This window comes from Thalassophryne amazonica, chromosome 6 (genome assembly GCF_902500255.1).
Source record: "Thalassophryne amazonica chromosome 6, fThaAma1.1, whole genome shotgun sequence".
NCBI classification, from domain to species: domain Eukaryota; kingdom Metazoa; phylum Chordata; class Actinopteri; order Batrachoidiformes; family Batrachoididae; genus Thalassophryne; species Thalassophryne amazonica.
The window spans coordinates 35,187,719-35,215,166 of record NC_047108.1 but is presented as its reverse complement, the minus strand read 5'-3'; the positions used below and the strand labels follow the sequence as shown (position 1 = coordinate 35,215,166).

Below are 27,448 nucleotides of genomic sequence, written 5' to 3'. Positions count from 1 at the left end.
GACCCGAGGGCCAGGGTCGTGGTGGTGGGTGGACAAAAATGAATAAATAATAATAAAGAAAAAGCCGTGGTTTGAAGGGTCGGTCTGTAAAACACAAGCAAACAAAAACCTACATATATATATGGAAGGGGGAGGTGTTTAAAAAAAACTGAAATCCACATTTCGAGGGACAATTTACATGTGATGATGTCTAAGAGCCGCGTCTCTCAGCTTCCATTGATGTCCTCACAGACAATGAAAATAAATACAATAAATCCGTATCGTCTCATCCACATTCTCCACACAGGTGAAGCCTGCTGTCGCTGCGTGCATGGGGGTCACTGCAAACCCAGAAGCATTAGACTTTTTTGCACGTGTGCACAGCCTGTCCACGCATTAAAACTTAATTCCATCAGAAGATGCAGTTCCTCCATGGCCGAACAGAATGCACAGCCACCGTGAGCCTTTGGAATTTCTCAGATAAAACAAATTTTCACTTTTGTCTTGTTCCTGGGTTAAAACCATAATTTCTCATTTCTTCGCAACCAATCAAAAGAGAAAAGAGTGGTCTTGACCTCCAAACATTGGTTTTGTGGTCAGGACAATGAAATTGCAAATGAACCAGTTTTCGCATTCACTGAGTGTTCACTACTAATTTCTGGAAAAGGTAAGTCCATTTGTCAGAGTTGTGGTCATCATATTTTCTTTTAGTGATCATGTCAAAAGGGTTCAAACATCATTTCAAACATAATACAATGTTGACAAAGCAATCATATTTATGAAAACCTTCCTCATTTGTACAGACTGAGCAAGAACTTTCAAGAACAGGAGAGTACTTTACTGAGGTTTGAAGAACCTCCTTTGTTCATGAATATTTCACTCTTTAATCAAAGAACGACAGCATCCAGCAAAATGTGTGAAGCTTACAAAGCTTATTTTGGAATGCCAGTTGGAGACCAAGATAAGAACTGGGCACTTTAACTTAGCTTGTGAATATTGCAAGAAAACACCTGAAGGTGAGAAAAGTTATGTTTTGTTGAAAAAGACAAAATCTTGTTTTGCAAATATTGAATGGTCAGTCATTAAACAAATATTTTCACTCTTTTTTGCAGGATGGTGCAGAGGGGATAAAAGAGCAATGAAGTTTGCTGTTCCAAGAATATGGTGGGAACCCAGTGACCACTCAACCAACTGCTACTTCTGCATGGTGGATCCTTCCAAACGCCAAACTGGGAAGAATGCACCTGCTATTCTTTATCCTGACATTTCATCTTCAACTGCACCAGTGCCACATAGTGCTGAGCTTCCTGTACCTTCACCTCCAGAAAGAAAACAACCATCAGAAGAAGAAAGCACTGAATCAGAGGATGGGGAGAACAGTGAAGTGGACTATGACATTACAGATACAGTTCGTGAGAGGAATCCTTACTTCCCAAATCAAGGAGAAGTTAGTGTCAAGGAGAAGTTTTGTTCAAGGAGATCTGAATGACCTCAGAGATCTTGGTTTGACAAAGTCAAATGCTAAGCTTTTGATCTCAAAGTGAAAATGCAAAGAAAAAGTGACGACGTGTTGGAAAGTGTACATGTGTTGCGACTTGTTTATGACCTGGAGCACCAACACATCGAGGAGGCTGTGCAGCGAGAGAATGCAGCTACTCTAGTTAGCTGTGTAGGCTAACACTTACCGACACAACCTCTCACACATTTTCCTCCTCTTCCCTTCTCCACTGGGAAAAAAACTGCACTTTTCGCGACTGCTTTGGTGAGTGCAGCCGAAAACAAAACAGTAAAACATTTTCCCGTTAGAAGTGACGCTACTTGTGGGAAGAAACTATTACCTGGGCGGAGTGTGGGAGTGTCAGCACAAACCATTCGTAGGACGTATGCTTTTAAGTTTAGCAAGCCGGGCTGCCCTATTAAAGCCACAACAACAAAATAAATACATAAATGAATCTTCAGAGTGAAATTTTTTTCACAGCCAAATCATAAACTGTTCACCATCTACCTTTTTATAGAAACCATTTTGTGATTCCGTCCCCAATTTAAGGTAAAACAGCAAATTATTCTCCTACTGAAGATTATATTTCACTCACTAGCCATCACTGCTATTTTCTAATGCAGCATTGTATTATAGAAAGACTTTAGCCTCCACATTAAATGTGGAAAATTCTACAGCTAGCCAAGCCCCTGTAGTCGGTGCGGACCAAGGTAGCTTAGCCGCCGTTAGTTACCCCCTGGCAGATCCCGAGCAGCCGGGAAAGCAGGCCGACTGGGTGACTGTGAGGAGGAAGCGTAGCCCTAAACAGAAGCCCCGTGTACACCGCCAACCCGTTCACATCTCTAACCGTTTTTCCCCACTCGACGACACACCCGCCGAGGATCAAACTCTGGTTATTGGCGACTCTGTTTTGCGAAATGTGAAGTTAGCGACACCAGCAACCATAGTCAATTGTCTTCCGGGGGCCAGAGCAGGCGACATTGAAGGAAATTTGAAACTGCTGGCTAAGGCTAAGCGTAAATTTGCGTAAAGATTGTAATTCATGTCGGCAGTAATGACACCCGGTTACGCCAATCGGAGGTCACTAAAATTAACATTAAATCGGTGTGTAACTTTGCAAAAACAATGTCGGACTCTGTAGTTTTCTCTGGGCCCCTCCCCAATCAGACCGGGAGTGACATGTTTAGCTGCATGTTCTCCTTGAATTGCTGTCTGTCTGAGTGGCGTCCAAAAAATGAGGTGGGCTTCATAGATAATTGGCAAAGCTTCTGGGGAAAACCTGGTCTTGTTAGGAGAGACGGCATCCATCCCACTTTGGATGGAGCAGCTCTCATTTCTAGAAATCTGGCCAATTTTCTTAAATCCTCCAAACCGTGACTATCCAGGGTTGGGACCAGGAAACAGAGTTGTAGTCTTACACACCTCTCTGCAGCTTCTCTCCCCCTGCCATCCCCTCATTACCCCATCCCCGTAGAGACGGTGCCTGCTCCCAGACTACCAATAACCAGCAAAAATCTATTTAAGCATAAAAATTCAAAAAGAAAAAATAATATAGCACCTTCAACTGCACCACAGACTAAAACAGTTAAATGTGGTCTATTAAACATTAGGTCTCTCTCTTCTAAGTCCCTGTTGGTAAATGATATAATAATTGATCAACATATTGATTTATTCTGCCTTACAGAAACCTGGTTACAGCAGGATGAATATGTTAGTTTAAATGAGTCAACACCCCCGAGTCACACTAACTGTCAGAATGCTCGTAGCACGGGCCGGGGCGGAGGATTAGCAGCAATCTTCCATTACAGCTTATTAATTAATCAAAAACCCAGACAGAGCTTTAATTCATTTGAAAGCTTGACTCTTAGTCTTGTCCATCCAAATTGGAAGTCCCAAAAAACAGTTTTATTTGTTATTATCTATCGTCCACCTGGTCGTTACTGTGAGTTTCTCTGTGAATTTTCAGACCTTTTGTCTGACTTAGTGCTTAGCTCAGATAAGATAATTATAGTGGGCGATTTTAACATCCACACAGATGCTGAGAATGACAGCCTCAACACTGCATTTAATCTATTATTAGACTCTATTGGCTTTGCTCAAAAAGTAAATGAGTCCACCCACCACCATCTTAGATCTTGTTCTGACTTATGGTATGGAAATAGAAGACTTAACAGTATTCCCTGAAAACTCCCTTCTGTCTGATCATTTCTTAATAACATTTACATTTACTCTGATGGACTACCCAGCAGTGGGGAATAAGTTTCATTACACTAGAAGTCTTTCAGAAAGCGCTGTAACTAGGTTTAAGGATATGATTCCTTCTTTATGTTCTCTAATGCCATATACCAACACAGTGCAGAGTAGCTACCTAAACTCTGTAAGTGAGATAGAGTATATCGTCAATAGTTTTACATCCTCATTGAAGACAACTTTGGATGCTGTAGCTCCTCTAAAAAAGAGAGCTTTAAATCAGAAGTGCCTGACTCCGTGGTATAACTCACAAACTCGCAGCTTAAAGCAGATAACCCGTAAGTTGGAGAGGAAATGGCGTCTCACTAATTTAGAAGATCTTCACTTAGCCTGGAAAAAGAGTCTGTTGCTCTATAAAAAAGCCCTCCGTAAAGCTAGGACATCTTTCTACTCATCACTAATTGAAGAAAATAAGAACAACCCCAGGTTTCTTTTCAGCACTGTAGCCAGGCTGACAAAGAGTCAGAGCTCTATTGAGCTGAGTATTCCATTAACTTTAACTAGTAATGACTTCATGACTTTCTTTGCTAACAAAATTTTAACTATTAGAGAAAAAATTACTCATAACCATCCCAAAGACGTATCGTTATCTTTGGCTGCTTTCAGTGATGCCTGTATTTGGTTAGACTCTTTCTCTGATTGTTCTGTCCGAGTTATTTTCATTAGTTACTTCATCCAAACCATCAACATGTTTATTAGACCCCATTCCTACCAGGCTGCTCAAGGAAGCCCTACCATTATTTAATGCTTCGATCTTAAATATGATCAATCTATCTTTGTTAGTTGGCTATGTACCACAGGCTTTTAAGGTGGCAGTAATTAAACCATTACTTAAAAAGCCATCACTTGACCCAGCTATCTTAGCTAATTATAGGCCAATCTCCAACCTTCCTTTTCTCTCAAAAATTCTTGAAAGGGTAGTTGTAAAACAGCTAACTGATCATCTGCAGAGGAATGGTCTATTTGAAGAGTTTCAGTCAGGTTTTAGAATTCATCATAGTACAGAAACAGTATTAGTGAAGGTTACAAATGATCTTCTTATGGCCTCGGACAGTGGACTCATCTCTGTGCTTGTTCTGTTAGACCTCAGTGCTGCTTTTGATACTGTTGACCATAAAATTTTATTACAGAGATTAGAGCATGCCATAGGTATTAAAGGCACTGCGCTGCGGTGGTTTGAATCATATTTGTCTAATAGATTACAATTTGTTCATGTAAATGGGGAATCTTCTTCACAGACTAAAGTTAATTATGGAGTTCCACAAGGTTCTGTGCTAGGACCAATTTTATTCACTTTATACATGCTTCCCTTAGGCAGTATTATTAGACGGTATTGCTTAAATTTTCATTGTTACGCAGATGATACCCAGCTTTATCTATCCATGAAGCCAGAGGACACACACCAATTAGCTAAACTGCAGGATTGTCTTACAGACATAAAGACATGGATGACCTCTAATTTCCTGCTTTTAAACTCAGATAAAACTGAAGTTATTGTACTTGGCCCCACAAATCTTAGAAACATGGTGTCTAACCAGATTCTTACACTGGATGGCATTACCCTGACCTCTAGTAATACTGTGAGAAATCTTGGAGTCATTTTTGATCAGGATATGTCATTCAAAGCGCATATTAAACAAATATGTAGGACTGCTTTTTTGCATTTACGCAATATCTCTAAAATCAGAAAGGTCTTGTCTCAGAGTGATGCTGAAAAACTAATTCATGCATTTATTTCCTCTAGGCTGGACTATTGTAATTCATTATTATCAGGTTGTCCTAAAAGTTCCCTAAAAAGCCTTCAGTTAATTCAAAATGCTGCAGCTAGAGTACTGACGGGGACTAGAAGGAGAGAGCATATCTCACCCATATTGGCCTCTCTTCATTGGCTTCCTGTTAATTCTAGAATAGAATTTAAAATTCTTCTTCTTACTTATAAGGTTTTGAATAATCAGGTCCCATCTTATCTTAGGGACCTCGTAGTACCATATCACCCCAATAGAGCGCTTCGCTCTCAGACTGCAGGCTTACTTGTAGTTCCCAGGGTTTGTAAGAGTAGAATGGGAGACAGAGCCTTCAGCTTTCAGGCTCCTCTCCTGTGGAACCAGCTCCCAATTCAGATCAGGGAGACAGACACCCTCTCTACTTTTAAGATTAGGCTTAAAACTTTCCTTTTTGCTAAAGCTTATAGTTAGGGCTGGATCAGGTGACCCTGAACCATCCCTTAGTTATGCTGCTATAGACTTAGACTGCTGGGGGGCTCCCATGATGCACTGTTTCTTTCTCTTTTTGCTCTGTATGCACCACTCTGCATTTAATCATTAGTGATCGATCTCTGCTCCCCTCCACAGCATGTCTTTTTCCTGGTTCTCTCCCTCAGCCCCAACCAGTCCCAGCAGAAGACTGCCCCTCCCTGAGCCTGGTTCTGCTGGAGGTTTCTTCCTGTTAAAAGGGAGTTTTTCCTTCCCACTGTAGCCAAGTGCTTGCTCACAGGGGGTCGTTTTGACCGTTGGGATTTTACATAATTATTGTATGGCCTTGCCTTACAATATAAAGCGCCTTGGGGCAACTGTTTGTTGTGATTTGGCGCTATATAAAAAAATTGATTGATTGATTGATTAAATACTTCAAGATAAACACTTTTTCAGGGAAGAGCTTTTCTACAGCTTTTACTTCATTCAATATTAATTAAAATCTCAGCCCTGTAGCCAGGATTTGAAATGGGAATGGGGGAGTGGGGTGGGGGTGTTGGTGTTCGTCAAGGGATGCATTCTGGTTTGTTTGTTTTTTTGTGACTACAATATGCACCAAGCAGTTGGCGGGAAAAATTAGGTGCAATTTGTTCCACAGAGCCTGCGATTTTTAGAGCAGTCGGCAGATCCGTAAACCAATAAATCCAATAACTGTGGCTTCATATTCACATGTCACTTAAAACTTTAATGTGCAAGAATGAAGTCCTCAAACAAACTGCGCTGATTGTGGGCTTGGAGGCTTCTGGATTAGACCATCACAAAGTGGAAACATGTATTGTGATGAAACATCATATACACACTATTATTATCATCATCATCATCATCGTCATAATTATAATTATCAGTATTATTATTATTCTTATTTTAACTTCTATCTTGACATTTAATTTTTACATGGACCACTTTTAAATAAGTATTTTCACTTTCATGTATCATCCATGCATTTTTAACGTTTTTACAATTATGTACTTACAATGAACTTACTGATTAAAATTGCACACGCATTCATGCTTTTATATACAGATGATTTAGTGTGAGTCCAGAATGTAAATATGCATTGCTCAGTGTTGTTAGATATATGTAGCTTGTCTAAAAATATTAGTCCTACCAGCGATCAATTTTAGCACAGTTAATCCTTGGCCCAAAATAACATATCAAACAGCAAATGTCAGCTGTCCCGTTTGTGCTTGATCAAAGGTTGCGTACACACACACACACACACACACACACACACACACACACACACACACACACACACACACACACACACACACACACACACACACACACACACACACACAGAGCTTTTGGTCTTTTCTGCATTCTGCTGTAAAAAGGTGATTTTAATTTGACAGACAGACTATGGAGGAAGACATAAAAGCACTACACTTTTCATTAATGGTACCGGAAGCATAACACTTAACTAAACTGACTAAACCAACTGAACTAAATCAATGACAAACAACACTGTTAAACTAACATAAACCACAAACATTTAAAGCCCCAAAACCCAGAACTCCCATGGTGTTGCAGCACAATGCCCATTGTTTACTGGTTAGATAAATCGCTCATTTCTCAAAAAATATTTGTACTAACAACTTTACATTTACTCAGCATTCATCCTTGACCCAAAATACATAAGCATACCAATCGGTAAATGTCAGCTCTCCCCGGTTTCACCATGATTGAAGCCATACACATGCACCAATGCACACAGAGGCCGCCACGGACACAGCCGGGGGTGACAGCTGTCACTCATTATCTCTTGACAGCTGTCACCCATCTACACTTCATCATCTCATTCCATAAAGACCGGACGTCATCTCCACCTCGCTGCCGAGATATCATCTACCTGCGAAGGTAATTTCTCTGCTGACTTAATACTGAATAATAGTCTGAACTCTTTTGCAGCCGTTTTCCTGTGGTGTGCCTTATCTGCTGGATTGGCGTTTGGTGTGAACAGCGACGGCTTCGCTTCACACCCAAACCAGATAGGTGGTTTATCAGGAGCTGCACGAGTGCGTGATTAGAGGTGGAGGTGACTTTCCACCTTCTGACTGTTTTTGTTACTGGGTGTGCACACACCCACATCTCACTGTGTGTGCTCCTCGCCAGCAGTACCAGATCCGACAGTTGGGGACGGTGAAAACCTGGGAATTTGGGACTTGGCAGCTCCAGTATTCACCGGGTTCTGTGGCGGTGGAAATCGTGTGGTCCCGGCTCTTCTCAGAACAGACGTCTTCTATCCATGAGCCTGTCCACACGTCACCTTGGTGTACTGACTGCTATAAGATTCTGTGATTGTCTGTATAATCGTTGTGTACATTCACAACATTAAACTGTTACCTTTTGGCTCATCTATTGACCGTTCATTTGTGCCCCCTGTTGTGGGTCCGTGTCACTACACTTTCCCCAACAGGATATCTAGGCCACCATGACAGATCCCGAGGGGCGTCAACCATCTGTTGGACAGCCAATGGAAGAGCAGGGTGCACAGGCGTCGGCTGGAGGCGTGATTGGTGAGTTGCAGCACATCCTCACCGCCTTTATCGCTCGGATGGACCTGATGACCGAGCAAAACATCATCCTTAATCGCAGGATGGAGGCTCTCACCGCGCAGGTGGAAGCGTGCGCTCAGGTAGTGTCTGGGAATCACCGGGAGGGGATTGATTTTTTTGTAACTCCTTCTACCTCTCGCGTGATTTTGGGCTTCCCATGGATGATTAAACACAATCCCCGGATTGATTGGCCGTCTGGGCTTGTGGCTCAGTGGAGGGAAACCTGCCACCGGAATTGTTTAGGATCCTCGGTTCCTCCCGGTGTAAATGCTAATGAGGAGGTTAAAGTCCCTCCCAATCTGACGGCGGTGCCGGTTGAGTACCACGATCTTGCTGACGTCTTCAGCAAGGATCTGGTGCTCACCATTCCCCCGCACCGTCCGTATGATTGTGCCATTGATTTGGTCCCGGGTGTTGAGTTCCCGTCCAGCAGGCTGTACAATCTCTCACATCCTGAGCGCGAATCAATGGAGACCTACATCCGGGACTCATTAGCTGCCGGGTTGATCCGGAATTCCACCTCCCCGATGGGTGTAGGTTTCTTTTTTGTGGGCAAGAAAGATGGCGGACTCCGTCCATGCATTGATTACAGGGGGCTGAATGACATAACGGTTCGTAATCGATACCCTTTACCCCTGTTGGATTCAGTGTTCACGCCCCTGCATGGAGCCCAAATTTTCACCAAACTGGACCTTAGGAATGCGTACCACCTGGTTCGGATCCGGAAGGGAGACGGATGGAAGACGGCATTCAACACCCCATTAGGTCATTTTGAGTACCTGGTCATGCCGTTCGGCCTCACTAACGCCCCCGCGGCGTTCCAAGCATTGGTAAACGACGTCTTGCGGGACTTCCTGCACCGATTCGTCTTCGTATATCTGGATGACATACTCATCTTTTCCCCGGACCCTGAGACTCATGTCCAGCATGTACGTTAGGTCCTGCAGCGGTTGATGGAGAACCGGCTGTTTGTGAAGGGCGAGAAGTGTGAGTTTCACCGCACCTCTTTGTCCTTCCTGGGGTTAATCATCTCCTCCAACTCCGTCGCCCCTGATCCGGCCAAGGTTGCGGCGGTGAGAGATTGGCCCCAACCAACAAGCCGTAGGAAGCTGCAACAGTTCCTCGGCTTTGCAAATTTCTACAGGAGGTTCATTAAGGGCTACAGTCAGGTAGTTAGCCCCCTGACAGCCCTGACCTCTCCAAAAGTCCCCTTCACCTGGTCGGATTAGTGCGAAGCCGCGTTCAAGGAGTTGAAACGCCGGTTCTAATCTGCACCAGTTCTGGTGCAGCCCGACCCTAGCCGCCAGTTTGTGGTTGAAGTGGACGCCTCTGACTCAGGGATAGGAGCCGTACTATCCCAGAGCGGAGAGACCGATAAGGTTCTTCACCCGTGTGCCTACTTTTCTCGCAGGTTGACCCCAGCTGAACGGAACTATGACGTCGGCAATCGAGAACTCCTTGCGGTGAAAGAGGCTCTTGAGGAGTGGAGACACCTGTTGGAGGGAGCATCTGTGCAGTTCACGGTTTTCACTGACCATCGGAACCTGGAGTATATCAGGACCGCCAAGCGGCTGAACCCCAGGCAAGCCTGCTGGTCACTGTTCTTCGGCCGTTTTGACTTTCGAATCTCCTACCGCCCCGGGACCAAGAACAAGAGATCGGATGCCTTGTCCCGGGTGCATGAAGATGAAGTCAAGACTGAGCTGTCGGATCCACCGGAGCCCATCATTCCGGAGTCCACTATCGTGGACACCCTCACCTGGGACGTGGAGAAGACCGTCCGGGAGGCCCTGGCACGGAGCCCGGACCCTGGAACTGGGCCGAAGAACAAGCTCTACGTCCCACCAAAGGCCAGGGCTGCTGTCTTGGATTTCTGTCACGGTTCTAAGCTCTCCTGTCATCTGAGGGTGCGAAGGACTGTGGCAGTGGTCCGACAGCGCTTCTGGTGGGCGACCCTGGAGGCCGACGTCCGGGAATATATCCAGGCCTGCACCACCTGTGCCAGGGGCAAGGCAGACCACCAGAAGGCACAGGGACTTCTTCAGCCACTTCCTGTGCCTCATCGCCCCTGGTCCCACATCGGTCTGGATTTTGTCACGGGCCTCCCGCCGTCCCAGGGCATGACAGCCATCTTCACGATAGTGGACCGATTCTCCAAGGCGGTCCACTTCGTGGCCCTCCCGAAGCTCCCCACGGCCCAGGAGACTGCAGACCTCCTGGTCCACCACGTCGTCCGTCTGCATGGGATACCTATATCGTCTGTGATCCTGCTCCCCAGTTTTCCTCACACGTCTGGAGGAGCTTCTGCCGGGAACTGGGGGCCACCGTGAGCCTCTCGTCCGGGTATCACCCGCAGACCAATGGACAGGCAGAACGGGTCAATCAGGAATTGGAGCACCCCTTGCGCTGTGTGACGTCCGTACACCCGACGGCCTGCAGTGAACATCTGGCCTGGATCGAATATGCGCATAACAGCCAGGTGTCCTCTGTCACCGGCCTCTCCCCATTTGAGGTGTGTTTGGGGTATCAGCCCCCATTGTTTCCCGTGGTGGAGGGAGAGGTCGGTGTGCCCTCGGTCCAGGCCCACCTGCGAAAGTGCCGTCGGGTGTGGCGCTCCGCCCGTTCTGCCTTGTTGAAGGCCCGGACGAGGGCGAAGACCCATGCAGACCGCCGGCGGACCCCGGCCCCTGCTTACCAGCCCGGGCAGGAGGTGTGGCTATCCACGAAGGACATCCCCCTCCAGGTGGACTCCCCGAAGCTCAAGGACAGGTACATTGGACCGTACAAGATCCTCAAAATCCTCAGTCCTGCCGCAGTGAAGCTCTGACTCCCAGCTTCACTGCGGATCCACCCGGTTTTTCATGTGTCAAGAATCAAACCTCACCACACCTCACCCCTCTGTGCTCCCGGACCAGCGCCGCCTCCTGCCCGGATCATCGACAGGGAGCCGGCTTGGACGGTGCGCCGGCTCCTGGACATCCGTCGGATGGGTCGGGGGTTCCAGTATTTGGTGGACTGGGAGGGGTATGGGCCCGAAGAACGCTCCTGGGTGAAGAGGAGCTTCATCCTGGATCTGGCCCTCCTGGCCGATTTCTACCGCCGTCACCCGGATAAGGCCAGGAGGCGCCCGTTGAGGGGGAGGTCCTGTTGTGTGGGCCGCCAGAAGAGGAGGTACTGCTGACCCACCACCAGAGGGCACCCTGCCTGAAGTGCGGGCTTCAGGCACGAGAGGGCGCTGCCGCCACGGACACAACCGGGAGTGACAGCTGTCACACATCAACTCATGACAGCTGTCACCCGTCATTTCATCACTCCATAAAAGCCGGATGTCATCTCCACCTCGCTGCCGAGATATCATCTACCTGGGAAGGTAATTCTCTGCTGTACTGAAAACTGTGTCATAGTCTGAACTCTTTTTGCAGCCGCTTTCCTGTTGTGTGCCTTATCTGCTGGATTGGCGTTTGGTGTGAACAGCGACGGCTTTGCTTCACACCCAAACCAGATAAGTGGTTAACAGGAGGTGCACGAGTGTGTGATTAGAGGTGGAGGTGACTTTCCACCTTCTGACTTGTTACTGGGTGTGCACACACCCACATCTCACTGTTTGTGCTCCTCGCCAGCAGTACCAGATCCGACAGTCGGGGACGGTGATCACCTGGGAATTCGGGACTTGGCCGCTCCAGTATTCACTGGGTTCTGTGGCGGTGGAAATCGTGTGGTCCCGGCTCTTCTCAGGACAGACGTCTTCTATCCTTGAGCCTGCCCACACGGTGTATTGACTGCTATCAGATTCTGTGATTGTCTGTATAATCGTTGTGTACATTCACAACATTAAATTGTTACCTTTTGGCTCATCTATTGACCGTTCATTTGCGCCCCCTGTTGTGGGTCCATGTCACTACACTTTCCCCAACAGTTTTTTGCCTGCCAGATATTTCACATTGCTTTGTCCTTGACCTTGAGTTTGTCTTTGTCTCTGATTGCCTCCTCGCTGTGTATTTTGACCTGTGCCTGTCTGTTGAATCATGCCTCAGCCTATTGCCTGTCTGTTACCGTTGCCTCACTGCTGGATCACCTGTGTACCGACTCCCTGCTTGCTTTGACGATTAAACCTTTTACTTACTCCATCCCTGGTGAGAACTCGCATTTGTGTCCACCTGTTATGAGCCACGCTGACACCATGCCTGACAGGACTACCACCCAGTATGATGCACACATGAATCACAGATTAATTGCAAAGTATATATAATAGTGTGAAATACAGATTTACTGCCATGGTGACTGCTTTTAAAGTAATAACTGTGTAAATCTGAATGCAGAGATGCAATACAATTAAGTGTGAGAGGAGAAAAAGCATTTGTACATTCACATGAATGGCGTATGTTACATGTAGAGAGCTTTTCAGATGGTTTGTACTCTATTCAAATCAGTTTGTGAAGCTCAATGTACATGGTTGTTCAAATACAGCTATATTCTTTCCAAAATAACATGAAGATGATGTGCAAATGTGCGTACTAATCTTACTGAGATCATTCAAATCAGTGAGTGTGTATCATGCCACCCTTAGCAGAGGGCTGGCAGAGGAGTACCTATGCTTAAAGTGCTGTAGAAGTACAGCTGCTGTTGTTGTTGTGGTGGTGTTATTATTTGAACCTCTCAAAAGACAACATAACCCTCCCCCGCCAAAAAAAAAAAAATCAATTAGAGACATTCATCATGAAATGCCCCACGTGCAGTATTATTTTCCATGCAAAGTGCAGTAATATGTACTTGTATGGGGTGGGTATTTGGTTGAAGTCTTATGTGTTTGTTGTAAACTGGGATATAAAATGAAAAAATTGGAGACTGGAATATTTATTTAGAGGATGTGACAAACAGTGACCATAAAAAGTCGGTCACGGTTGCCAGCCTTCAAAACAAATGCAACCACTGGTGACCTTGAAACGTAGGTCAAGGTCACCGGCCTTCAAACCCATGCGAAGTACTCCTCCAAGGCATGTACCCACCAAATATGAAGTTTCTACGAGTAAAAGGTGGCGAGCTACATTGCGGCAAAGGATTTGACAGTTGTGACCACTGGTAACCTTGAAAAGTAGGTCAAGGTCACTGGCCTTCGAACCCATGCGAAGTACTCCTCCAAGGCATGTACCTACCAAATATGAAGTTTCTGAGAGCAATAGGTGCGAAAGATTTGACGGTGCAAGTGCCGCACGGGGCATAAAAACAATTTCAAATTATAATCTTAGGTCTGCTATGTATTATTTCTTAATTTGAATGACTTTTTAAAGACATTCACAAATGCTGTTATTATTCACTAGCACGTTGCCCGTGGGGATCCATGGGACCTAGATTGGGTAGTGTTTATGAAATAGGGAGATGATATCCAAGGGTGGTGATAAACTGTGCAAAGTTTCTGAGTTGGAATTGTTGGTGATTCCAGAATGTTTTTAGAACCTTAGAGCTCAACAGTTTTTAGAGAAACACAACACTTTTATTTCCTGTTAATTGCGTAATTTTTTAATGTTAATTTACTGTCTCAATGTATTTATAACTTGTTTATGTTCTTGCTATCATATACACATTATTATTATTGTTGTTATTATTACTGTTATTTTATTTGTACTTCTATTTTGTCATTTGATTTTTAAATGTAAAGTGGAAATCGGTGTTTTCACTATCTTGTGTCATCCATGCATTGTTAACACCTTTACAATTATATTATGTACTTACACTGAACTTACTAAATAAAATCACACACTCAGGCTTTTAATATACAGATGATTTACCGCCCCTGATGGATTGGAGTGAGTCCAGAATGTAAATATCAATGTCCACTGTTCAGTGTTGTTAACTAATATATGTAGCTTCTCTCAAACTATTAGGCCCACCAATGTCTGGTTTTGGCACTGTTCATCCTTGACCCAAAATATATAAATATACCAAACAGCAAACATTAGCTCTCCCCAGTTTGTGCATGATCGAAATTGCATGCACACACGCAGTGCTTTTAGTCTTTTCTACGTTCTGCTGTAAGCAGGTGCTTTTAATTTGACAAAGACTGTGGTGGAAGACATTAAAAGCACTATACTTTTCACTTACAGTGAGGAAAAGAAGTATTTGAACACCCTGCAATTTTGCAAGTTCTCCCACTTAGAAATCATGGAGGGGTCCGAAATTTTCATCTTAGGTGCATGTCCACTGTGAGAGATATAACCTAAAAAAAAGAAAAATCCGGAAATCACAATGTATGATTTTTTTAAATAATTTATTTGTATGTTACTGCTGCAAATAAGTATTTGAACACCTACCAACCAGCAAGAATTCTGGCTCACACAGACCTGTTAATTTTTCTTTAAGAAGCCCTCTTAAGCCCAGGTTACACATAGACGGTTTTGTCGGCGGGCAGTACGTACACCGAAGTTCGCGGTAGTTCCGGCTGTTTTTGTGGTGGAAAGGGGCGGAGCATTTCGCTGGTGCTTTGAGCGCCGTACTAGCCGCAAATACGCAGATAAAACGCAGCTAAATCCGCCGAATAAAGCGGAGTTTTGATGGCGTAGCATCCGGCACACATCAGGCAAAGGGGGTTAATACTCAGTTCTATCCTTTACAATCGCAGGTTCAGACGCGCGTGAGAACGGCGGTGTTCTGCTGCCGCCGATAATGCCCTATGTACCGCTGGATTTATCCAGGCAAATCCTGCGTTACTCCAGGAACGTTTGCTTATAGGCACCGCCACCAGAGTATAATAGGCTGAAGTAGCTGTCAGTGCAGGGGGAGGGAGTGACAGGGAGCTCATCTCTCAGCCTTTTCTTTTCTCTCCTTTTCCCCTCCTCAACGTGTTGCTTGTTCCACCACAGGGCTACCCTCTGCTTCTGAACCAGACCTCTTGGTAAGTCCTTGCCGCTGCCAATTTTATTTTAGGAGGTATACTGGAGCTTCTCTGCAAAAAATACCTGCATGCAGCATGCTAGCGTTTTTATACTGACCGCCGCCTATCGGCCGTTTGGAACGCCATTAACCGGGAGGTGGCGTTTAGAACAGCGTACTGTCCGCTAGCGCCGCCGTTTTGTCTGCCTCTGTCGCCAGTTAAAACGCCTTTGAGGACGCCGATGTGGGCTCTATCGCCGTTTTACATGCCGTTGGTTAGGGATACAACGCCAGCCGGCAATTACGGCGGTGTAAACTGCGGGACTACAGGAAGGGGCGGGATGACACAGCGATTAAAAAGTATCAAACGCCGTTGTTCGCGTTGTCTCCGTCGTCAGGCCACTTCTCCGGGAGCGCTCCCAGAATTATTCGACGTTGAATAATTTTTTCGACGATTCCCGGTGAAGCCAGAACCAAACCACGCCCCCGTGCGCCAGCGTTAAAACGGTCCGGAGGGGGCAAAATCTCTGCCGGGACGCTTCTGGGAGAGTTTACCATCTATGTCTAAACGGGGCTTTATTCTGCACTCTTTACCTGTATTAATTGCACCTGTTTGAACTTGTTACCTGTATAAAAGACACCTGTTCACACACTCAATCACACTCCAACCTGTCCACCATAGCCAAGACCAAAGAGCTGTCTAAGGACACCAGGGACAAAACTGTAGACCTGCACAAGGCTGGGATGAACTATAGGACAACAGGCAAGCAGCTTGTAGAAGACAACAACTGTTATGATTATTTATTAGAAAGTGGAAGAAACGCAAGATGACTGTCAATCTCCCTCGGTCTGGGATTCCATGCAAGATCTCACTTTGTGGGGTAAGGATGATTCTGAGAAAGCTCAGAACTACACAGGAGGACCTGGTCAATGACCTGAAGAGAGCTGAGACCACAGTCACAAAGATTCCATTAGCAACACATGATGCTGTCATGGTTTAAAATCCTGCAGGGCAGCAAGGTCCCCCTGCTCAAGCCAACACATGTCCAGGCCCGTTTGAAGTTCACCAGTGACCATCTGGATGATCCAGAGGAGGCACTGGAGAAGGTCATGTGGGCAGATGAGACCAGAATAGATCTTTTTGGAATCAACTCCACGTACCATGTTTAGAGGATGACAACCCCAAGAAAACCATCCCAACCGTGAAGCATGGGGGTGGAAACATCATACTCTGGGAGTGCTCTTCTGCAAAGGGGACAGGACGACTGCATCATATTGAAGGGAGGATGGATGGGGTCATGTATTGCGAGATTTTGGCAAACAACCTCCTTCCCTCAGTAAGAGCACTGAAGATGGGTCATGGCTGGGTCTTCCAGCATGACAATGACCCCAAACACACAGACAGAGCAACAAAGGAGGGGCTCCGCAAGAAGCATTTCAAGGTCCTGGAGTGGCCTGGTCAGTCTCCAGACCTGAACTCAATAGGAAATCTTTGGAGGGAGCTGAAACTCCAAACCTGAAAGATTTGGAGAAGATCTGTATGGAGGAGTGGACCAAAATCCCTGCTGCAGTGTGTGCAAACCTGGTGAAAAACTACAGGAAACGTTTGACCTCTGTAATTGCAAACAAAGGCTACTGTATCAAATATTAACATTGATTTTCACAGGTGTTCAAATACTTATTTGCAGCAGTAACATACAAAAAAATTATAAAAAAAAAAAATCATACACTGTGATTTCTGGATTTTTTTTTTTTTTTTTTTAGATTATGTCTCTCACAGTGGACATGCACCTAAGATGAAAATTTCAGAACCCTCCATGATTTCTAAGTGGGAGAACTTGCAAAATTGCAGGGTGTTCAAATACTTATTTTCCTCACTGTATGTACCGGGAGCATGACACTTAAGTCACTCATGGTAACAACATGCTCAAAATCCATGATCGAAGCCATTCGTACAGAGAGGCCACTTAGCTACTATAATATAGACTAAACCTGTGTTTAATATAACAATTGTGGGGATATCCAAATGAGTTTTTTTTTCGCACCCAATCCTGATCTAAGTCAGTTAATACAAAGTATCTGCTGGTACAAAGTCCCAAACCGGTACTTGTATTTTCCTAGATATTACACTTTTACAGACACATTGCAAGCACATTCAAGTCATTCTAATACTTGACAGTTTTGAAGCTCCACCATGTATTGAGAAAAAAAATTATTCATCTTTTTTAAATTACTACTGCAGTGTCCGAAGGATGTTTGTATTCCTATAGAAAATTGGGAGCCTAAGTGGATTTCTCATGGATGGTCGTATGAAGCTGTGTTTGAAGTTGGAATGTGCAAAGATGTGTACTTAAAAATTCAGTTTTATTAATAAATTACATGAAAATAAATAAAGGGATTCCTATTAACCAGGTTATTGGAAGAGACAAAACAGCCAAAAATTAAACCTCCACCTCCTGAAGAGTTTATTTAAACTCGCAACAAATATAAGATTTTATTCAGCTTATGTACTTACTGAAACGTTGTACAAATAGTGGAAAACCTGTTGGTATTATCAAAACACTGATTTTAGCCAACGTCTCTCTTCAGTGTTGTCAAGTTGAACTCAGTCACAAGGAACACTCACAGCATACGTTTCACAGTAAAAGCATTTGCTGTGATTCTGGCATTAAATGTTATATTGTGAAATGGTGCAAGCAACATGAGCTATCGGATGATGTTTAACTTTGCTAGCAGTAACATTAGCGAGCCAAGCCATCTTGAAAGTATGAATGTTACAATGTTAATCAAAACAAAAAAGTAAGCCCCTTTGGCTGCTCCAAGGTGGATCTGCATGTTGAACTGGCACAGGATTTACACCGGATGCCCTTCCTCAAGCAACGTCACAAACAAAGGTTTCAAAATAAAGATTTAAAAAAATTAATTCCCAACTTTTTCATAAAAAAAGGATGCACATCATCATGCTATGTGCAAGTCATATCTGAAAGCTGAGGCCAATCTGCCAAATAGATATGCAAGCCACATACTCGCACTCACAGACGCTTCTTGTTTTATAGATAGATATAAACCTTTTTTTTAATATGATGTTAATTCCACTAAATGCAGATTTGTAGTTGCAAAACTAGGCCAATTCAGCATAATAGTGACTTTAAAAAGCTTTCAGTTATTTTATTTTATTGGTTTTGTTTAAGGATCTTTACTCAGGGAGTGGTCAGACCCTTTGCCAGTCATACTATGTACCTGTACTCTCTCTGTTAGCAGGAGAAAAAAACAGATATAATGACGAGAAAAACTTGTTTATGTATCACATGTGCTACTCATTAGGAACAGACCTGCTGCACACTTGGAGTGTTTATAAACTGTTCATTGTTGCAGCACCATAGGGCAGCACTAACAGACAAAGCACTGCCATCGACATCATACTTATGAAACAGAGTAACACTGATGTGCACTGATAATAATCTGTCTAAATAAATGAGAGTTGCTGCATATTTAAAACTGATGAGAATGTTAATGTGCTTTTAAAACATGCACTGCAGCTCTGTTTTGTAGCAGCAGCAGTGCTGAATACCTGTTTGTTCCGCTAATACCGTGCACTTGCAACTAATTTACCGTAATGGGCTAAGACAGTGGTGTCCAAAGTATTCCAGAAAGGGCCGAGAGGGTGCAGGTTTTCTTTGCAGCCACTGACTCCAGCAGGTGATTTCACTGATTAACATCACTTTGAGCAGGTGGGATGAGTTCATCAGTGAAATCACCTGCTGGAGTCAGTGGCTGCAAAGAAAACCTGCACCCTCTCGGCCCTTTCTGGAATACTTTGGACACCACTGGGCCAAGAAATGGTGCACCCCAGCTTTTCCAAAGCAGTTGCTGCCTGGCAGTGTTCAGAGTGGCCATGTCCTCCTCACCATTCAGCAGAAGTCAGCAAAAGGATTTTTTTTTTTTAGAGCCCCTCTCGTACATCCCCATAACTTCAGACATGTGAACTTGATATGTTGAATTCATTTTTTCTGTGTGCTGTGATAAACCTGGACACTGCTGTCCTCCACTGCAGCCAGTAGGCAGCTGAGCCCAATGGCACAGCATCTCCCAAGGGACATTCTGTTGAACCACCGGGGACAGCTCGCAATGGCAACTTTTTTGCTGTATTGCAAACCACCACAGCTTCTCTGAGCAGACCAACAGGACACCCTGCCGGAACACATTCATCTGCTCACCTCCATTCAGGCCCCGCATGGAGCTTTTGAACTGGTTTCACATAAAAATAAAGACTGGCTGACATCCTTCATTTGTGCATTCTCTGGCTGACGCTCCTCAAAGCACATATTCATTCAGTGCTCAATACCATCCCTGGAGAAATCCCCAGTGCAAATAAGTAAATATGTACTTGTGCTGTAGTATGGACAGAGGAATTTGTGTGTGTGTGCGCGAGAGAGAGAGAGAGAGAGAGAGAGAGAGAGAGAGAGAGAGAGAGAGAGAGAGAGAGAGAGAAACAGAATCTCCTTAGTTGCACCAGACCAACAGACCAACCGTGTAGCTACGAATTAGCCAGATATCTCAGAAAAACATACTTTTAGTATTAAACAACATACTTATCAACATTTACACATTAATATAACTGCTCATTTTTTAACAAAAATGCAGCAATGAAGTAATTTCACAAATACAAAAATCACCACAAAAACATTCCAAACACTGCACAAATATCAGTTTTCCCATTTCCAAATGGTGAAAATAGAAGCAGAGTTATACTGACCTGCCTCTGTAGCTGAGGCTGCATCATGGAGGGATATTGCTGTCCATTGTGTCGGGGTTGGGCCGTGGCCATTCTATTCTGTGGTGGACCTGGTAAACGCATGTGGTGTGAGGACGGGTACATGGGGGGACCTGGCCCACCATTCATACCCCCATGTGCTCTGGGGAGCTGCTGCATACTGATGAGCCTTGGCGGCTAGTGAAAAAATATCACAAGCACAAAAACATACAGGGGCCCAGGTTTATAATTTATAATGTTAAATGCACTACATTTATGTATATCATGCTTTTATGGTTAAAGTGCTTTCCAGTGATGCCTTACATTCACACATTTTTCTCTCTCTCACACATGCATATATGCAGGGTTCTTGCCAGGATTTTTTTTAACAAAGTAATGAAATGGAAAAATCACCTTAAAAAGCTGGGCACTCGGGAGCTGCTTTTACATTATGGGATTATAGATGGCATTATTTGTCAGTCTAAATATACCAAATAGCTCTGGAATTAACTGAATTAGACCTTGATATTTTTACTTTTTACATACCATGTTTCCACAATATTAGACAATCACAATAACACCCAAATAATCAGCTCACAACAACATTTATTGAAACTAAAATTGTTACATACATTCAATCATAGATTGTATTAAAGAATGCTCAGGCAGCAACGTCAATTCTTCTTTAATTCATCTTGACCCAGTTGTTGCAAGCGACTTAAAGCAGAATATTCTGCCTCATCTCCTTTAATACAACCCCTGGCAAAAATTATGGAATCATCGGCCTCGGAGGATGTTCATTCAGTTGTTTAATTTTGTAGAAAAAAAGCAGATCACAGACATGACACAAAACTAAAGTCATTTCAAATGGCAACTTTCTGGCTTTAAGAAACACTATAAGAAATCAGGAAAAAAAATTGTGGCAGTCAGTAACGGTTACTTTTTTAGACCAAGCAGAGGGAAAAAAATATGGAATCACTCAATTCTGAGGAATAAATTATGGAATCACCCTGTAAATTTTCATCCCCAAAACTAACACCTGCATCACATCAGATCTGAGGAAAAAATTATGGAATCATGAAAAACAAAAGAACGCTCCAACACATCACTAGTATTTTTGTTGCACCACCTCTGGCTTTTATAACAACTTGCAGTCTCTGAGGCATGGACTTAATGAGTGACAAACAGTACTCTTCATCAATCTGGCTCCAATTTCTCTGATTGCTGTTGCCAGATCAGCTTTGCAGGTTGGAGCCTTGTCATGGACCATTTTCTTCAACTTCCACCAAAGATTTTCAATTGGATTAAGATCCGGCCATGACATTGACCCTATGTGTCTTTTGGCAAGGAATGTTTTCACAGTTTTTGCTCTATGGCAAGATGCATTATCATCTTGAAAAATGATTTCATCAGCCCCAAACATCCTTTCAATTGTCCAAAATATCATCATAAACTTGTGCATTTATTGATGATGTAATGACAGCCATCTCCCCAGTGCCTTCACCTGACATGCAGCCCCATATCATCAATGACTGTGGAAATTTACATATTCTCTTCAGGCAGTCATCTTTATAAATCTCATTGGAACGGCACCAAACAAAAGTTCCAGCATCATCACCTTGCCCAATGCAGATTCGAGATTCATCACTGAGTATGACTTTCATCCAGTCATCCACAGTCCACGATTGCATTTCCTTAGCCCATTGTAACCTTGTTTTTTTCTGTTTAGGTGTTAATGATGGCTTTCGTTTAGCTTTTCTGTATGTAAATCCCATTTCCTTTAGGCGGTTTCTTACAGTTCGGTCACAGACGTTGACTCCAGTTTCCTCCCATTCGTTCCTCATTTGTTTTGTTGTGCATTTTCAATTTTTGAGACATATTGCTTTAAGTTTTCTGTCTTGACGCTTTGATGTCTTCCTTGGTATGTTTGCCTTTAACAACCTTCCCATGTTGTTTGTATTTGGTCCAGAGTTTAGACACAGCTGACTGTGAACAACCAACATCTTTTGCAACATTGCGTGATAATTTACCCTCTTTTAAGAGTTTGATAATCCTCTCCTTTGTTTTAATTGACATCTCTCGTGTTGGAGCCATGATTCATGTCAGTCCACTTGGTGCAACAGCTCTCCAAGGTGTGATCACTCCTTTTTAGATGCAGACTAACGAGCAGATCTGATGTGATGCAGGTGTTAGTTTTGGGGATGAAAATTTACAGGGTGATTCCATAATTTATTCCTCAGAATTGAGTGAGTCCATATTTTTTTCCCTCTGCTTGGTCTAAAAAAGTAACCGATACTGACTGCCACAATTTTTTTCTTGATTTCTTACAGTGTTTCTTAAAGCCAGAAAGTTGCCATTTGAAATGACTTTAATTTTGTGTCATGTCTGTGATCATCTTTTTTTCTACAAAATTAAACAACTGAATGAACATCCTCCGAGGCCGGTGATTCCGTAATTTTTGCCAGGGGTTGTAGAAATCACAAGGAGGTTGGCCAGGGTTTCTTCTTTCAGTCTGTTTCAAAGGAGGGTCCTGACAAATAGAATTAAAACTGAAGTGACGTGGACAAAGTTTCACATTGATGCACAAAGTTTTTCTCAGGATACTACAACTATTCTGCCTTCTGCATCACAGTTAAAAGAACCATACCACAGTAAGCAGAGGATAATAAGGATCAGATCACACAAACTTAACCCTCTGGGGTCCGACGGCATTTTTTGGACAGTTCACTCGCCTGGCATAAATGTTTTATTATTGCTGTTAACAGCTCTCCCTGCATCCCACAATCAAGTTTTATGTCTCTTTTTTCAGGACAACCTGTACTTTCAAAATATATATATATATATATATATATATATATATATATATATATATATGCTATAGTTGTGTTTTATAAGTGTAATAAAGGTTTACATTCAGAAATAAGAAAGGAAAAAAGTAAAGCGGAAATAATTTTACACACATGTATTCAAAACACACAGCAAACTATAATAAACAACTGTTTTGACACTTTATAAAGGTAATTTGGGCTCTTGTGTGAAAGACTGTACAACAAAAAGGTTCTATGCGTTTTGCTTGTCTTCATCTCAAACCAATTTCTGTCTGCCATTACACAAAGGTCACATCACAAACTTCTACTATGAAGTTGACTGTGTGTTTGTTCTCTCCTGCTCTGAAAGCAACATTCGCACTTCGAGGCTCATTCACAGTTTGAGGAGCAGCCCCTCCCCCGGTAAATGCCGGAGCGAGAGAGCTTGCCAGCTTATCCAGTAACATTCACAGGAAAACTAGTCGAGCAATCCTGATACTCACACACTGTTTGAGTGTGTGAGATTGTATGAGAGGCTCTCCGTCTGCTGACTTTCACTTTCGCTGTGCGTAATGGCGCAGGGCGCATTGGAGCAGCCAGGGGGCTATTCAAACGGGCCAACTAGTAACACATCACTCCTAAAAACAATCTTTGGTGTGCCACATGAGGTGAATCTGCCCTACGATTGGATTTGAAAAATCATGTGACAGTGAACCAATTCCGACTGGACACTCACACTGCTCACGTCATCACACAGCATCTATGAGGAGTACAAAGATGGTGGATGGTGGCTCAAAAGTCAGCGGAGTTAACTTTTCAGCAAAAAAAGTAAGTTTCTATCTCATATCATTAAAAAGTTATAAAGCTTGGTCTCAGCCGTCGTATATGATGCTGTCAGCCCCAGAGGGTTAAACAAAGCAGAGAGCACAAACAATGGTAGCTTGATGCAGCTACAAACAGTGGAGATGTTTCTGATGAATGTCTGCCTTTCTTCCTTCTTCAAATGTCATTTCAGCACTAACAGATTATCAACTTTCAGCATTCTTACCAAAAACTTTTTGACAGCGTAATGGTGAGGCCACTGTAAGTCTGGCTGGGGATTTGGGGGCTTAGGCAGCCTCTGACAGCATCCATGGCCAGAAGCTCTGAGAATTTAAGCCATTTGGGGGCTAATTTGGCAACCAGACACCCAGATAAATCATGTCCAGACAAAATCAGGCCGGTGTCCCAGACCGAATCCCCCACCCCCCAAAAAGAAATCAGTTCACCTGCTTTCAAAGCGATGCGTCATTTTGGACCCCAGCAGCATGTCTGAGAGGAATTCTCTTCGCCCAAAGCAATCAAATGGGTTAATGGCATTATTAATCATCAGATGATAATGGTAAAAACTCTTAAATCATTCTAAAGTTGGTTTTAAGTAGAAACTCTGCAAAACTCTGACGTGTTGAAATGACTGACGTGCAGTCAACGTATCAGCTAGCAACCCGTGTAGCGCTCTGATTGCTTCATCCATCTTTTAATGTTGAATTTATGTGGAAATGATTGTTGTACAAAAGCTTCAGATATCTGTCGCTGAGAGATGATGACTGGAGTGCAGTTTTAAGCAGAAACGGGATGATAATCCGTGAACCGTGGCTAATGACGCATGCGCAGCGAAGGCAGGGCAAAACGATTTTTAGGGAGGACCGTTTAGTCTGCGACACCGGTGTTCTGTCGAGATAAGCTGCCCTGTTGAGATGAACTTATCACTTTCATTCACTGAATATATGATTCTTGACAAAGCTAGGTTATTTTGACAGGCAAATAAATGTATAAATTATTCATCCAAATGTAGTAATGTGTAAAATGTACTCATAAAAAGATAAGTATTCTTAACCAGGAGGCTTTTTTTTTTTTATTATTGTGCTAATCATTCATCACAATAAAAATATAAGTTTTAGCCTACAATAAAAAGTACTGTTGGAGTACTGTCATCTAACGACAACATTCTTCTTTAAAGACAGTGTGTAAATGCAAATCATAGGAGGCAACATCATGTCACTCGCATATCTAAGATGAGAAACAACATGATCATTTTTGATTTTGCATGCAGAAAGTAAACGTTTTCTAGTACTCCACATTCAGTAAAATGTCTTTTCATCTTAGTTTTACTGTGATATCCTATTTATTAATAATATGAGTTAATGTTAAGCTGATAATTATACAGCCAATGACTTAATATAGGCTTATCAACAGAAATATATCTACATAGCTGGAGTTTTTTGTTCCGTTTTGTCTTTGTACAATTTTTTGACAGACTTTGAGGAGTCATTAGCGTTAAACACTGGAATCGGCTTTATGGTGATGAAGGGCATTTGGTACCTGCTGCTGGACCATTGGTGGTCCCGCCTGTCTTGGGTGTGTCTGTGTCATTTGGGAGGCAATGCGCATCTGCTGCTGGATCTGTTGCTGGTGCTGTTGCTGTTGTTGCTGCTGCTGCTTCTGCTGTGCATAGGCTGCCTGCTGCATGTGTTGCAGGCGAAGCTGGGCAAGGTTGATCTGTCCAGGATGTTTGCCTGTAAGACCTTGGCCTGGTGAGATAGGTGGTCCCCCAACCATCACATTGGGTGGTGGTGGAGGAGGCGGCGGCTTTTCAATAACCAAATTACCTACAAAATTTAATATAAGAAAATCAGCAGTGCTGCAAACAATACACCTGCTATACAGAACTGATCGTTTTTCTTCGGAGGGCATGGCAAGTGCACACCACTCAGCTACACGTGGGAGTTATGTAATTTTCAAACTTTTCACTGGTGCAGTTGCACATAATGTCACCTGGTGTCCTGAAAATCTAAACATATAAAGGCTATAACAACTATCAGGTGAACCATATTTCAATGGAGCGTGTCAGCATGTTAAGAATGGAACATTTCATTATAAAGCTGTTAATATTTACTATATAATAATGGATAAAGAAAACACATATACATTGTTCTCACCCAGATTTACCACATTTTTGGCCCAGAATGTGGGATCACAAAAAAAGCGCACAACTCCATTGGCTTGTGGTGCAGGTTCCAGTCTCGCCTTGAAGAGTTGTCGCAGTTGAAATAGGATCTACAAATATGCATACACATACAAACAACAAGTGTGGTCAGTTACTGACAAATGTTACTACCAGAGCAACAGAAGTCCAATTATCATATATTCCAGCAGCTTCCATTTCATGGCAAGCCTGTGCACTGGTGGTACCTGCTTATATGAGCCAATTTCCTCTTAGAGGAGGGTGACCGTCTGGGTCTTCTTCCAGGCTCAGCTAAATGGCTACAGCTCTCAATAAATTGCCCTTAAGCCATGCCTCTCACAACACAACGATACAATACACTTGTGCTTTATCAAAGTAATGCAGTACCAAATCAAAGTAAGGCAGATATGTATTTCAGAAGAACAACAGAACACAGTACACACATTATAACGTGTGCCTTTATATGTGCAGCAAGGATGAGCAGTAATGGATGTGTGCAGTGTTCCCAGGTTCTCTCTGTCTGTCCCACCCTCCCTCCCCAACACACATGGTCCTAACTATTTACAAACAGAGTTGTGTGGAAGTTGCAAGAGTTGTTGCTAGGTGCCAGAGGGTGCACACTTTGCTCAACTCCGGAGCTCCAGTGAGTGGCAATGCAGCAGCTACTAAGAAGTCTAGATTTTCAAAAAAAATGAAGCGCTCAGAAAAAAGCCCCCCCCCCCCCCCCCAAAAAAAATCTGAAGTACTCTGGAAAAAAGACATGGCTCTACTCTCCAAGATAGCTACTGCGTACTACCGAGAAATATCATCACATTTTAATATTGCAAGATCTCGTGACAAGAGATCTCATCACACCCCTACCAAGGAGTATGAAAAGTTGGTCTTTATCGCCCTTTCTCTCTCTCTCTTTCCCTCTCTCTGTGCGTGTGTGTGCATGTACAATTTTATTGTAGACTGATAGTTCAAAACTCAAAGGACTGAGCAAAATATTATATTAATAATTATGGACATTTGGGCATATTGCGCCTTTAAGGGCAGAAGTGGTAGCCAAGTGGTTAAGTGTGCTCGTTTCCCGTGCGGAATGTTCCTGGTTCAAGGCCACCCTTGCCCATTTTCTATTTAGAGGAGTTCTATCAGGAAGGGCATCTGGCATAAAAACCTGCGCTAAATCAACATACAGATCCACTTCGGGTCTGCTGTGACAACCCCGAATGAAACAAGGGAGAAGCCAAAGGGTACACTGTGCCTTCATTTTCAGAGCATGTAATTGGGCAAAACAAATTACATGCAGATTATTTTTATACAAATCATCACTTTTAAAACCAGTTTTCTTGGACACATGAACACGAACAGTATGGTATTGTATGGTAAAGATGTTTGAAGTCAGCTGTTCTAAATAACTGAATGAACACCCAAACAACTGTGAAGGAGATATACAAGTCTGTGACTGTACTTGGAGAAACTCTAAATTTTGTCTGGT

The 27,448-nt window shown here is 43.4% G+C and overlaps 1 protein-coding gene across 11 annotated transcripts in view; it reads right to left on the bottom strand.

The window, feature by feature from the left end:
* trim33 (tripartite motif containing 33) overlaps positions 1–27,448 on the bottom strand; it is a 204,632-nt gene that overhangs the window by 55,422 nt on the left and 121,762 nt on the right. For all 11 annotated transcript variants that reach the window (XM_034171970.1, XM_034171976.1, XM_034171974.1 and 8 more), the window contains exons 8-10: positions 25,943–26,060; positions 25,326–25,612; positions 20,161–20,355 (exon numbers count right to left, since the gene is read on the bottom strand). In XM_034171970.1, the coding sequence (XP_034027861.1) occupies positions 20,161–20,355; positions 25,326–25,612; positions 25,943–26,060 (600 nt within the window). The remainder of the gene's footprint in view (positions 1–20,160; positions 20,356–25,325; positions 25,613–25,942; positions 26,061–27,448) is intronic.